This window comes from Microtus ochrogaster, linkage group LG2 (genome assembly GCF_000317375.1).
Source record: "Microtus ochrogaster isolate Prairie Vole_2 linkage group LG2, MicOch1.0, whole genome shotgun sequence".
Taxonomy (NCBI): Eukaryota; Metazoa; Chordata; class Mammalia; order Rodentia; family Cricetidae; genus Microtus; species Microtus ochrogaster.
Window position 1 is genome coordinate 24,752,852 of NC_022028.1, and position 11,991 is coordinate 24,764,842.

The 11,991-nt window shown below is 45.4% G+C and overlaps 1 protein-coding gene across 1 annotated transcript in view; it reads right to left on the minus strand.

Moving 5' to 3' along the window:
• Creg2 (cellular repressor of E1A stimulated genes 2) overlaps positions 1–11,991 on the minus strand; it is a 30,603-nt gene that overhangs the window by 1,392 nt on the left and 17,220 nt on the right. Inside the window, exons 3-4 of the mRNA XM_005359971.3 lie at positions 2,323–2,436; positions 1–895 (exon numbers count right to left, since the gene is read on the minus strand). The exon at positions 1–895 is cut by the window's left edge and continues 1,392 nt beyond it. Coding sequence (XP_005360028.1) covers positions 748–895; positions 2,323–2,436 — 262 coding nt within the window. The 3' untranslated portion in view covers positions 1–747. The remainder of the gene's footprint in view (positions 896–2,322; positions 2,437–11,991) is intronic.

Sequence of the window (11,991 nt, forward strand, 5' to 3'; positions counted from 1 at the left end):
GATTCTTATTTTGGATGTCACATCTCATGAATGGTAGGGGGGAACTTTCTACCAGAAATATTCACAGTGGGGACCTGGAAAAAGCACTATGCCAAGGTTACCCCATTCTCGCTAATGGTCTGCCCATCCAGAACAGGGTGTGTGCAAAGCTTCACCTTCTTCCTCCACCTGCTATACTACAATGGGGGGGAAAAGGCTCCCCAAGTGACCAATATGTTCTAGAAAATGCATCGGCAATTCTGTGACATCTATGAGTAACCTTCAGACGGGAAAACTTTTCACTTTGCCCTGAACCCACAGCAACGCAATGTGGTGCACATTCAGCTCTTTGAATGCAATGAGCTTACATTCAAAGCATTGCTTTCAGATAGTAAGTAACATGATGCTCTCATGATACAAGGCAATAACGTGGTATATACGATCATTAATTTTTTTTGAAAGAAAGGAACAGCAACTACCACTTCCCTTTTGACCACCATGTTTTCCAAATGGGTGTGTCTGGATTGAGTACAGCAGAAACAAAATCTTTCTATGTGAAGTGCCCGTACGAACGGTGGATCCACAAAGGACCACTCCAGTGAATCTGAAGTCTAGCCCAAGGTTCCCTGTTCATCCTCTCTCATTCTGCTACAGGATGACAGGGTGGCTAGGCACCCTTCAACAAAGGGACAGCAGTCGGTGACTGTCTGGCTTCTTCACTTCAAAGGTCTTCACTTTAATGCAAAGCCCAGGACTTTTGTGTTACCATCAGGCCTTCCTGGGAGCTGCTTTGAAGTACTCCTCCCTTGGGATGTCGGCTACACCCCCATACCACTTCTGAAGCCAGATGTGTTCTACCCACATCTTCATGAAGAACCATTCATACTGGCGGGGCCACTTTCTCATCCCTGGATGCCTGCAGAAGCAGAGGGAGAAGAACATAGTGAAACAGTGCATCTCAGCCCGTCCCAGGGATCTCCCACCTCTAGGCCTGATTTGGGCTCAACACCCCCCAAAATGTAGACACTGATGGGTTGGAGAGCAGGGGCTGGGGGAGCCTTAGCAAGGCAGGAAATTATGGTCTCTGTACAGAGGAGCTAAGAGCTCTATTCTGGAGCCAGGCTCTGAGGTGTGAATCCCAGTTCCATAGCAGATGAGTTCAGATGCTGATGCTGCTTCTATGGCTGTCTCCTCACCTGTCATGTGGGTGAAGGTGATGATGCTCATCACAGGGCTGTATGGGGAGTGAGAAGGAAGCGCACAGCTCTCTAGCCAGTGCTCAGTGATGGCTGATGATTGCCAGTGGGAAGCATCAAGAAAGACCCTGTGTGTTTCTGTATGAAAACTAACAGAATGGCAAGCCTGTGAATGCATCTCCTCCTGGAGAGATTTCCAGTTCTGCAGGAAGCTGAGAGCCAGGCAGCAGGGACAGGGAGCTCTGTCTTCCCGTTGCTATACTGACACCTGCCTCCCAAATGCATGAGAATATCTTTGGAGGCAGGGGCTATAGTTGGTCTTTTTTTTCTTTGCAGTTTTATAAAAATAAAAATTTTCTTCACATCTCAAGATGTTGTAAACATAAGTCAAGGACCAACAGCAAACTAGAAGGACACTTGTAATAAAATGAAATGCCACCATGGTCTTGATAGAGATGTCCGAGCATGTTTGTGGCACTGGTGGGGCTAGGAAGGCTCAGTTGCTTTCATGGCAAGGCACACGTGGTGGCTTATTTTATCGCCAGTTTGAAAAGAGCCAGGGTCATCTGGGAAGAGGAAACTTCCATGGAGAAAAATGCCTCCCTCAGATTGGCCTATGGGCAATTTCTTAATTAATGATTGATGCAGAAAGACCCAGCCCACTGTGGGTGGTGTCATCCCTGTGCAGGTTGGTATTGGGGAGTATAAAAGCCAATGGAGCAAGCCAGGAGGAGCGGGCCAGTAAACACCATTCCTTCACCATCTCTGACATCCACTTATTCTTGTCTATATTGGGACAAACAGGATTTTTTTCTGTATTTTTTTTATGATAAAGTCTCACTATGTAGCTTAGGCTAGCCTTGGATTCACTCACTATGCAGTCCGGACTGGCTTAAAATTCTGAATCTTTCTGCCTTCTGAATGCCAGACATGAACCACCGTACTTGGCTTCAGGGAGACCAATTTTAAAGCACCTCCATAGCCGGGCGGTGGTGGTGCACGCCTTTAATCCCAGCGCTCGGGAGGCAGAGGCAGGTGGATCTCTGGGAGTTCGAGGCCAGCCTGGTCTACAAGAGCTAGTTCCGGGACCAAAGCTACAGAGAAACCCTGTCTCGAAAAACCAAAATAAAATAAAACACCTCCATACCTTGAAAACATGGCTTGCTTGGCAAACTCTAACTCTCCTGGCAGTACTGTGATCATCCGGCCAGTGAGTGTTAACCGGGCACATCGAGGGTCTTCTGGGTCGACGATGTTTTTTCTGCAGAGGAAGAATATTGTTCATATTTTCAGACAATGGTGACACCAGAGCCTTAAATACCAAGGATTTTATCAAACATTTAAAACTGTCATATTGCTGATTGTACCACTGCAGATTTTTGTATTGTCTGTAACCCCTGTAACAAATTTTTTCATAGGCAAAGTGCACTTTGTGCATATGTTAGACGCAACCAGGGTTGTTGTAGACAGCTGAAGTACTCCAGCCTTGGGTCCACATACCATGGGAATGGCAGTTTGTCATTGTTACTGTGGTAGCTTGGTCTTTGTGCTAAGGACTTGGTTACCAGCTTTGCAATACTGAGAAAAGATGGTGACATTTAGATGGGGAGGGGAGGGTAGCTGACATTGTATCGTGATGATGATATTGAGATGGGGAGGGGAGGGGATCTGACATTGTGTGGTGATGGTGACATGGAAATGGGGGGATCTGATGTTGCATGCTGATGTCCCCATTCATTTGTTATCCGACAGCTCAAAATGTGTCTCAGACAACCCACAATCAGAAATTTCCTGACTGTATCTAAGGCTAGGGCTCAGCTCCATCCTCACTACTTGAGATAACCTACTTGAACTGCTGTCTGTCCATCTGCCCACCTATTCTGACCGTGTTTGGAGACTTTCCTCCATTTTTCTGTCTCTGCAGTTGACTCAATCAACATCATGTCCCCCTGGGCCAGCTCACCTGGGAGACCTGCAGTTTTGTGTCTCCAGCAACACTTTGATGGGTGCCTTTTTTTAAAAAAAAGTATTAATTATGTATACAGTGCTCTCCCTGCATTTATCCCTGCAGGCCAGGAGACAGTGCCAGATCTTATTCCAGATGGTTAAGCCACCATGTGGTTGCTGGGAATTGAACTCGGGACCTCTGGAAGAACAATCAGTGCTTCTAACCTCTGAACCATCAGCCCCCTTGATGGCTGTCTTTTATACTTTTATTTATGTGTGCAAGTGTTTTGCCTGCATGATATCTATGCACCAGGTACATACCTGGTGCCCAAGGAAACCAGAGGAGGGCATTGGATCGCTTAGAACTGGAGCTGCAGATGTTTATGAGCCACTGTGTGGGTGCTGGGAACCAAACCTGGGTCCCCTGGAGGAACAGTCAGTGCTCTTAACCATTGAGCCATCTCTCTGGCTCTCTTTAACAGGTTTCTCAATATCTTACCGACTGACTGCAGTGATCCTGTATCTTCCTGGGAGGCTGTTTTAACCCTTTGCTGGCCATTCCGTAACCCACATATATTTCCTCATGCATATAGATAAATGTACTCATCGTTTGACATAGAAAGCAGGACCTGAGGCTTTCTAAATGAGCCTGCAATAAATGAACCTGTGCTTGCCAATCGCCAGTTATCAAGGAAAATTGGGATTGCTTGGGAAATTGCAGTCCAGGAAGGGAAGGTAACTTGTTGTTTATTGTTATTGAATAACTTCTGACATTGTGAAAAGATGCAGGTATGTCCATCCATGTTCTGGTAGAGCACCTTCAGGGTGCATTGTTCCCATCGTGACACCTTGTCTCCCAAATGAACCATAAGACCCTAAGGTAGCATCTCAGCTTTCTATTGGTTTTCTGTGTCAGAGATGGCCATAAAGAAATTCTCAGCTTGTGGTAAAATATAAAATAATAGAAATGGCTTAATTTAAGATGTAAGAGTTAGTTAATAAGAAGCTTGAGCTAATAGGCCAAAGAGTATATAATTAATCTTAAGCCTCAGAGTGGTTATTTCATAAGTGGCTTTGGAAACAGGTAGGTAGAAAAGAAAACAGTCCAGGGGGACCAGCAGGATGGAGAATACTTCTAGGTACATCTATATGCTTCACCTTCTGGAGTTTTTATCAGGTACCAAAATTATGTTGTCAGCTGGGGACCGAGTTTTCAGACATGAGTCCATGGGGAGTATTTTATATCTAAACCATGCCTTCTGCCTGGGCCCCAAAGACTCACAGTCATCTTCTGATAGCAATATACATTTAGTCCATCTCCAGGATTCCCCCAAGTCTGAACGGTTCTAGCAGGGCTTAAAAGTTCAAACCCAAAGTTGCTTCTAAGACTCCAGACAAACAGAGTGGCAAGCCTCTATACATTCAAATGGCCAGTTACATACTTACAATGCACAATGGCACAAAGTAAACATTCCTGCTTCAAACAGGAAGAGTCAGGGAACAGAAAGGAGGGGGTGTAAGGAAGGCAAGAACAAAACCCAGCAAGGTAAACACTAAATCCTGCAGATCCACCTCCAGCTCCTGGGCGCTTGGTGGTGTGACTTCAGCTCCACTCTCCTGGTTTACTCTTCGCAGCCCTTTAGGCTGCTCTCTTATGCTGGCTCCTTTTGCTGCCTGTCGTTTTCCACAACAGCTCTTTCACCCTCAGGGTTCCAACATCCACAGTGTCTATTGCACTTAGGGTCATCCTCAGGGCTTTATTCATGGGTCTTTCTGGGGTTGCCAGAAGAGATTCCAGCCCCACCGCATATTTTCTGGCCTTTTACTCTTTCCTTGGAAAGCTGGGTGTAAGCTTCCATGACTCCATCATTTTTGCATTTTGCATGCATGAAAAAAATCAGGATGCCCGCAGACAACGCCAAGTTCTACTATTAGATTAGCAGTAGATAGTTCTTGAACCCCATCTTGGTGGTCTCTGAGGGCCTATGTAGCTGCAGAGCGAAAGGAATTCTGGGAAAACAGCTTCCTGTGAGTCCCTCTGTGAGCAGAAAGCCCCAGAGCCCTCTTTGCCAAGCCAAGTCTTCTGAAAAAGTTCATTCTTTCACATCTTTAGACCCAAAATGGGTGGAATTCGCCCAATTCTCCAGATGCCCTCAGAACATCTTTTGCTGTTGTTCTGGTGTAGAGTAAGAAGTTTCTTTTTTTTTTTCTTGGCATTAATCTGTTTTGTAATGCTGCCTCCCTTACACCCAAACTTGGAAAACACTTGTTTACTTGTCTAAGCGGAAAAATTTTCAAATGTTTCTGGTCTTTCTTTTTGCTCTCAAATCTCATTATAAATCATTATAAAAAAAAAAATCCAGAGAAACCCACTACACAGCCGAATGCTGAAAATCTCCCCCAAAGTGTCAGGGAATAGACACAATGGAGGCCAGAACTTTGTCACAAGGTAACACAGTCTCCAGTCAATTCTTAGTAGAGTACTTGCTCCTGCCTAAAGTCAAAAGTACACAGTTTTGCTGCTGCATCCTAGTCAGCCAGAATCACCCACTCGATTCTGCCCACGGTGTTCTCTGGCTTCTCTGTACCACGCTTCCAGACTTCTAGATTTATCTAACAAACCAGCTCCAAGAGCTCCTAAACCACTGGTCAGGCACTACCACAGGTTTTCACCGAGCAAAACCAATTTAAAGGAGGGTGGATTTGCTTTGTCTCTGGCTTCAGAGGTTATAACCCACTGTTCCTACTTCCATCGCTGTGGATCCAAAGGGAAGCTGGAGATCATGGCAGGGAGCTTCTGATGGAGCAAGCAAGCTCACCATAAGACGGACAAGAGGCAGAGAGGCCAGGAGGAGAAGGCAGGGACAAGGTCCATCTTTCCAGGCCTTGACCCCAGTGACCAACTTGCTCCAGCCAGGCACACCTCCTGAACTTTCCATCGCATTCGGAAGCAGCGAAACTTTCTGGGGACCAGCCTTTAACCATGTGGAGGATACTTCCCACCCAGACTATAATATATATGCAAAGCATAGGCTTGCCCTTTAAACACATAGAGTGCTGGAGATTGATGTATCCACAGACTTGTACCCCAGTCTAACTGTAAATCAGACTGGGTGATGAATGTCAGCGTCGCATGGGATGGCAAAGTTCCAACAGTGGTGTCACTATAAAAAAGGGCTAGCAAGGCTAGAGGCCTTTCTCTGCCAGATAGTGAGCTCTGCAGAAGTCATTTATTAAAGTAGCTCGTGGGCTTTGGTATGAGAACAAAGGATAGACAAGAAGGCCTAGAAACAGACCTTTTATTTAGAAAACCAGATATTTGACAAAGACTGAAACAGAAATTAGCAGGTAATGTTTTATTTTTTTAATAATTAGTGCCCAAAAGTTGGCTAGATAGAAAAAAACAAAAACCTTTCAAAATAGATCGTAATGAGACAGGCATAGTGGCCCACGCCTTTAATCCCAGCACTCAGGAGTCGGAGGCAGGTGGATCTCTGCGGGTTTTAGGTCAGTCTGGTCTACAGAGTGAGCTGAGCGCAGCTAGTGTTAAGTGGTGAGATCCTCCTCTCGGTAAATCCTCACGTCCCTCTGCACACAATTCAGTTCTAAACAGAATCGGGAAGCAGATCTTTACTGCATTGGAGATGAAATATGGGAACTATATTATGCTTGTAGCTTTAAATCGGAAAGGATTTCTTAAATAAGACAGGATGAATAGATCATATAGCTTGAGTAGATTTCTTAAAATATCAATTTTGGGTCTGAGTGAATGGCTTAGTGGGTAGGAGACTTTGTTGTGCAAGCGAGAGGACCTGAATTCAGATCCCAGCATCCATGTAAAAGCTGGGCATGGTCCTGCATGCCTGTAGGTCCAGCACTGGATGGCAGACACAGGTGCATCCGAGGAGATGCCTGACCAGTCAACCTAACTAAAACGGCGTGCTTCAGGGTCAGCAAGAGGCACTACCTCACAAGAGAAGGTGGAGAGCAACAGACTCTACTGAATAGAGGAAGACAATCCTTTTTCTTCTCGGGCCTCTGAAGAAACATGCAGGACCTGTTCAAGGGTCAGACCTCCTGAAGATGAACCTTTCTCAGATTATGCAGGGTTTGAACAGCCCAAGCCAGCTAAATTACTCCTCTCTTGACAGCATTGTCGCTGTTCTTGGTGTATTTCTACATCAAATGGACATTGTGAGGATTAATGAACCTCTAATGTATAAAATATATCCATGATAAATAATTATACCTGACTTTAAAACTAAACAACTGACTAACTAGGTTTAAAATGGAGCTCAAATTTTGCTGTGGCATCGGCAGACTTCGGCATCTCTTCTGTCCTTCTCCTGATGATAAAACCCAGGACGCCATGTTTGGTCATATTAATGATAATGAAGATATAAGGCATATTTTCCCATATGTTTCTGCATGACAGCTTCTGAGTCCTTTGAGTGTTCTGACTGAGGACTTTGGCCACAAACAACACAACATTTGGTCTCTTGAGAAGTTGAAGTCTAAGGAGCTGAGATCAGACACAGCTACTATGGCGTGCACAGGACCAGGTTATGCCCCAAACCTGGATTACCCAGATCTAGAGGCTTAGCTGGCAATACTTTGCACACATTTCTATGCATCATTGCTTGGGAAATTGAATTTGCCCCATGCAAATGCCCCATGCTTGGCAGCTAGCTTATGTCTGATTTCTTGTGGCCTTCATGGCACACCTTGTGCCTTTGCTTATCTCATCCTGTGTCTTTTTGGTGAAGTCACCCGTGAGCTTTTGAGTTCTGTGAGTCCTTGTAATAAGTCATTGAGTCTGGGGGAGCCTTGGGGATCCTGACACATCTGACCAAGCAGACAACTCATCGTAACACTGATGACAGATGTCATAAAGCAGCTGTCTGGAGGCACGACTCAGCACCACCACTTCCCGTTCATTAGGTTATGGGAAAGTCTTAAGAAAGATGCCTCTGCCAAGTCGTGTACATGTTTAGCATAGACTTAAGGAACTTGTCTTTACCTGCCTGGAAGCTTTTCTTTATCATACACCCTGCTGAGTCCTGACAAGAGAGGGTAATAGTTGGCCATGCCCACGTATTCAGACAAATTGCTGCACGGAAGAACACCGTGTTCTGTCCAAAATGGTCTGTGGTGTTTTCAACATTGCAAAAGTCTAGTTGCTGAGTCGTGGGTTTTTCTTGTGGGCTGAGACAAAGGAATCACTGAATGCAATCACAAGAAAAGTAGAATCTGCTCGGCTCTAAAACAAACAAACCCTGAGTCACACAGGAGAAAATAAATACAATCAGCAAAGAAGTAACAATGTGTATGCATTACAAAATACAAACAGGAAAGAAGAAATGACTTTTGGTGAGTTACACGTAATTAGAATTTGTCCCTGTGAGAATTGTCATCAGCTTTATTTGTTCACGATTAAAGCCAATTCCTTCAACAAAATCTCTCTTGGATGAAGCAATGGAATTAATAATAAATCATTGTATTTAAAAGGGGAAACTTCTTTTCTTCTCTATTGGAGTTGGTTATACAGAGTAGAAAAGAAATTATGTATTTTATGAAAGTACAGAAATTTCCATTTATACAATAGGAAGCCCAGCTTATCTTGGTATCAATCCCCTCCCCCAAGATAGGCTGGCTAGTGAGCCCTCAGAGGAACTTACATTCTCGTGGTGAATATGATAAAAATACATTATGGACATACCTACATGTAATAATAAAATCCATTCTCATGTATAATTAATATATTAATAAAAACTTCTTAAAATGAGATTTTTCTCTTTAAGAAGGTTGATTTACAAAATACTTGAGCTCCAGGAAGCTGACTAATGCCGCGCCCCAGTGTTTGCGCTCTGTGCGCTATTACCCAGTTACTGAGCTTCGGGCAAGGGGCTGGAGGTTAAAATACACAAACACACACAGACAGAGGGACAGCGACATGGGTCATTCTTGAATTCCCCAAGAATGCCCCTTTATTGTGTTCAGGGGCAGATTATATAGAGATAGCCACGTCCCAGTCAAACCCACCAGAAACCACTCTCCTGCCATCAGGAACTCCTGAAGGTCTCCTGCTCAGAGCAGCTGTAGGCACTCAGATCAGAGGATTACAAGAAATTTAGGATCTGGGGTCTCACTGCTCCCAACAGACTAGCATGGAAGCCTGTAACAGTTCCCCTAATTGTCCTGGGGAACGGAATGGAAGGCTGGCTTTTTGAGATGGGTCCTTCCCTGTAGGTGGTCATCTCTCAACAACCTGAGAAGGAGTCACTCCTAAGTCACTTGTACAGCCCGCAGACCCCTCCCAGTCTCTGGCTTTTCCACCTCTGAACATTTGTCCATATCTTCAGGCTCTTGCTGTGCTTTCCAGAGCTTGGTTCGCAGTTCCTATCTGTGAATTCCCTGTGTCTCTTAAAGAGAAATTGGAGTGGTTCGAAAACTTGGCACACGGAGTCAAAGGAAATGGTGCTTCCTTAGATTTCCTTATTTGTCTGGGACTAGAAACATCTCTCCTTCTCAGATCTTGAGATGCAATAGACACTGGTCAGCCACACACAACAGGGCCAGACAGGAAAACTTGGAAGGAGAGCCACTCCTGGGCAGAACGGTGCAACCATTCCATTGTGAGCGGCAAGTCCCTATCTGAATGTCTCCATTCTCCATGCTTCCCTTCGCAACTGCTCTCATTCCAGTATGATGGGAATATGGCAAGATTTACCTTCACCAACTATATATTATATATATTAGAACCATACGTACATCAGCATGCATACACACACACATATGTGTGCATGCACATATATTATGCATCTATATCTATGCCATGTGTGAAAGAAAATTTTCCCTAAAAACAGGGCCCGAAAGCAGGTGCATGTTTCTAGGAAGTCAGGCTCGTGGAATTCCCGATGAACAGCTAACCCCCACCACATACCCAGATGTCTAGAAATTGCAAAAACCTCACAGCTTAATTTAGTGCCCACCCCACAGTTTTGAAGCCATGCCCTCCCCACTCTCTGCCCGCATTTACGAAAACTTCTCTCAGGCACTGGGCATCATGTTCCCCTGTGCCGGGGGCCCTGAGGCTCCCTTCTCAGACAGCAAACGTCGGCCCTTGCCATTGGGGTCGACCTGAGTTTTTATTCTTTCATTTCCCTCTGCCCGTTTCTCTCTCACAACGTGTGTGGAAGAGATAAGTGTGCTTGTGTGTGCCTTTAGGCTTGTGCATGTGTGTGTGCGTGTATGTGTATGTGGAGGCCCAGGGGTTGGTGTCAGCAGTCTCCTTGACCCATCTCCAATCAACCAAACTCAGGGCTCACCGATATGGCTAGTCTCACTAGCCAGCGGAGAGATTGCCTGTTTCCTCCTTCCGAAGCTGGAAATACAGGTAAGCTGCTATGACTACCGGCTATGAGTTCTGGGAATCCAGTTTACATGGCACGCACTCTCACGGCTGGGCCATTCCCTTAGTCCAATATTCCCACTCCTGTATTTTAAAACATCTAGACTATAAGTAAGCACAATCGTGACACCCCCAAAATACCAGACGGAGGCACTGCATACATTAGCATGAATTATCACGTGTCTGTCCTCATTGGCGAGCACATTTAAACTAGCACAGCCATCTTCCGCGGGTTCAGTTAACAGCTCCTCCAGAGAGGTCCATATCCCAGCCCCCAGAATTGCATGCTGCGTCTGATTCCACAGATGTGAGTGGGTTCCACATCTGGAGAGGGAATGATGACCCTGTATGAGCCCACAGGTAAAGTGTAATCAGATGGATCTTTACAGCAGGGGTCAGAGTTTAAAGTGGGTAGGAGGATCAGGAACCACAGAAGCAAGGGCTGCAGTGGTGAAAGCATGGGGCTCCGAGCAGAGGTCTGTGTGTGTTCTCTGCTCTGAGCAAAGCAGGGAAGTGAATTCTCCCTTGGAACCACCAGAGGGAATACCAAGGCCTCCTTGGTTTTAGCCTTGTAAGACTCACTGTAGACTGGGGTGATCTCGAGTAGAATAGATCTGCTATTTAAAGCCCCAACCAAACTAACAACATTTAACTCACAACAGAAAATGAATCCACCATTCCTCGATGCCCATTCCCCCAAATCCCATACATTCAACCAATAATCACCAGATCCCACTTTCTGCTAAAGGCTCTGAGCGAGTTGTGGTGACCCAGGAGAGACTGAAGGACACAGCTCCAGAGGCAGGACACAGCCCCAGGCCTCCTGAAGCTGGCAGCCCAGCAGGAAAGACTGGGGAGCTTGCTACACAATTAATGGTGGTTTACTTTCTAGGTCCTGCTTGTGTTCTGGGGGCCAAGGACAGTTGAATCCTGGGAAATCAATTCCAATGAGATAAGGTGGGGTTAGGAAAGGGCAGTAAAAGGGAAGTGTCCCCTGCAATGACAGAGACGGCCACCTGTTCTACTACCTGCTGACACCAAGAGAAGTTGCCATCTGTGAAGGAGGAAGTTACTGAATGTGCCTTGTCCTTGGGCTTCTTGACTCCAGAGCGGTGAGAAATAAATACCTGTTGTTTACAGACTAATTCAGTTCACGGTAAGTGCCTGTTGTTTACAAACGAATTGAGTTCACGGTAAATGCCTGTTGTTTACAAATGAATTGAGTTCACGGTAAATGCCTGTTGTTTACAAACAAATTGAGTTCATGGTAAATGCCTGTTGTTTACAAACGAATTGAGTTCATGGTAAGTGCCTGTTGTTTACAAACGAATTCAGTTCACGGTAAGTGCCTGTTGATGAGCCGCAGTCTATGGTGGATATCTGCTGTGTGGGGTAAGTTGCTCTGGGTCTAGTCCTGTTACAGCAACTGAAGGGGTCCCGTTGTCACTGAGACCAAGA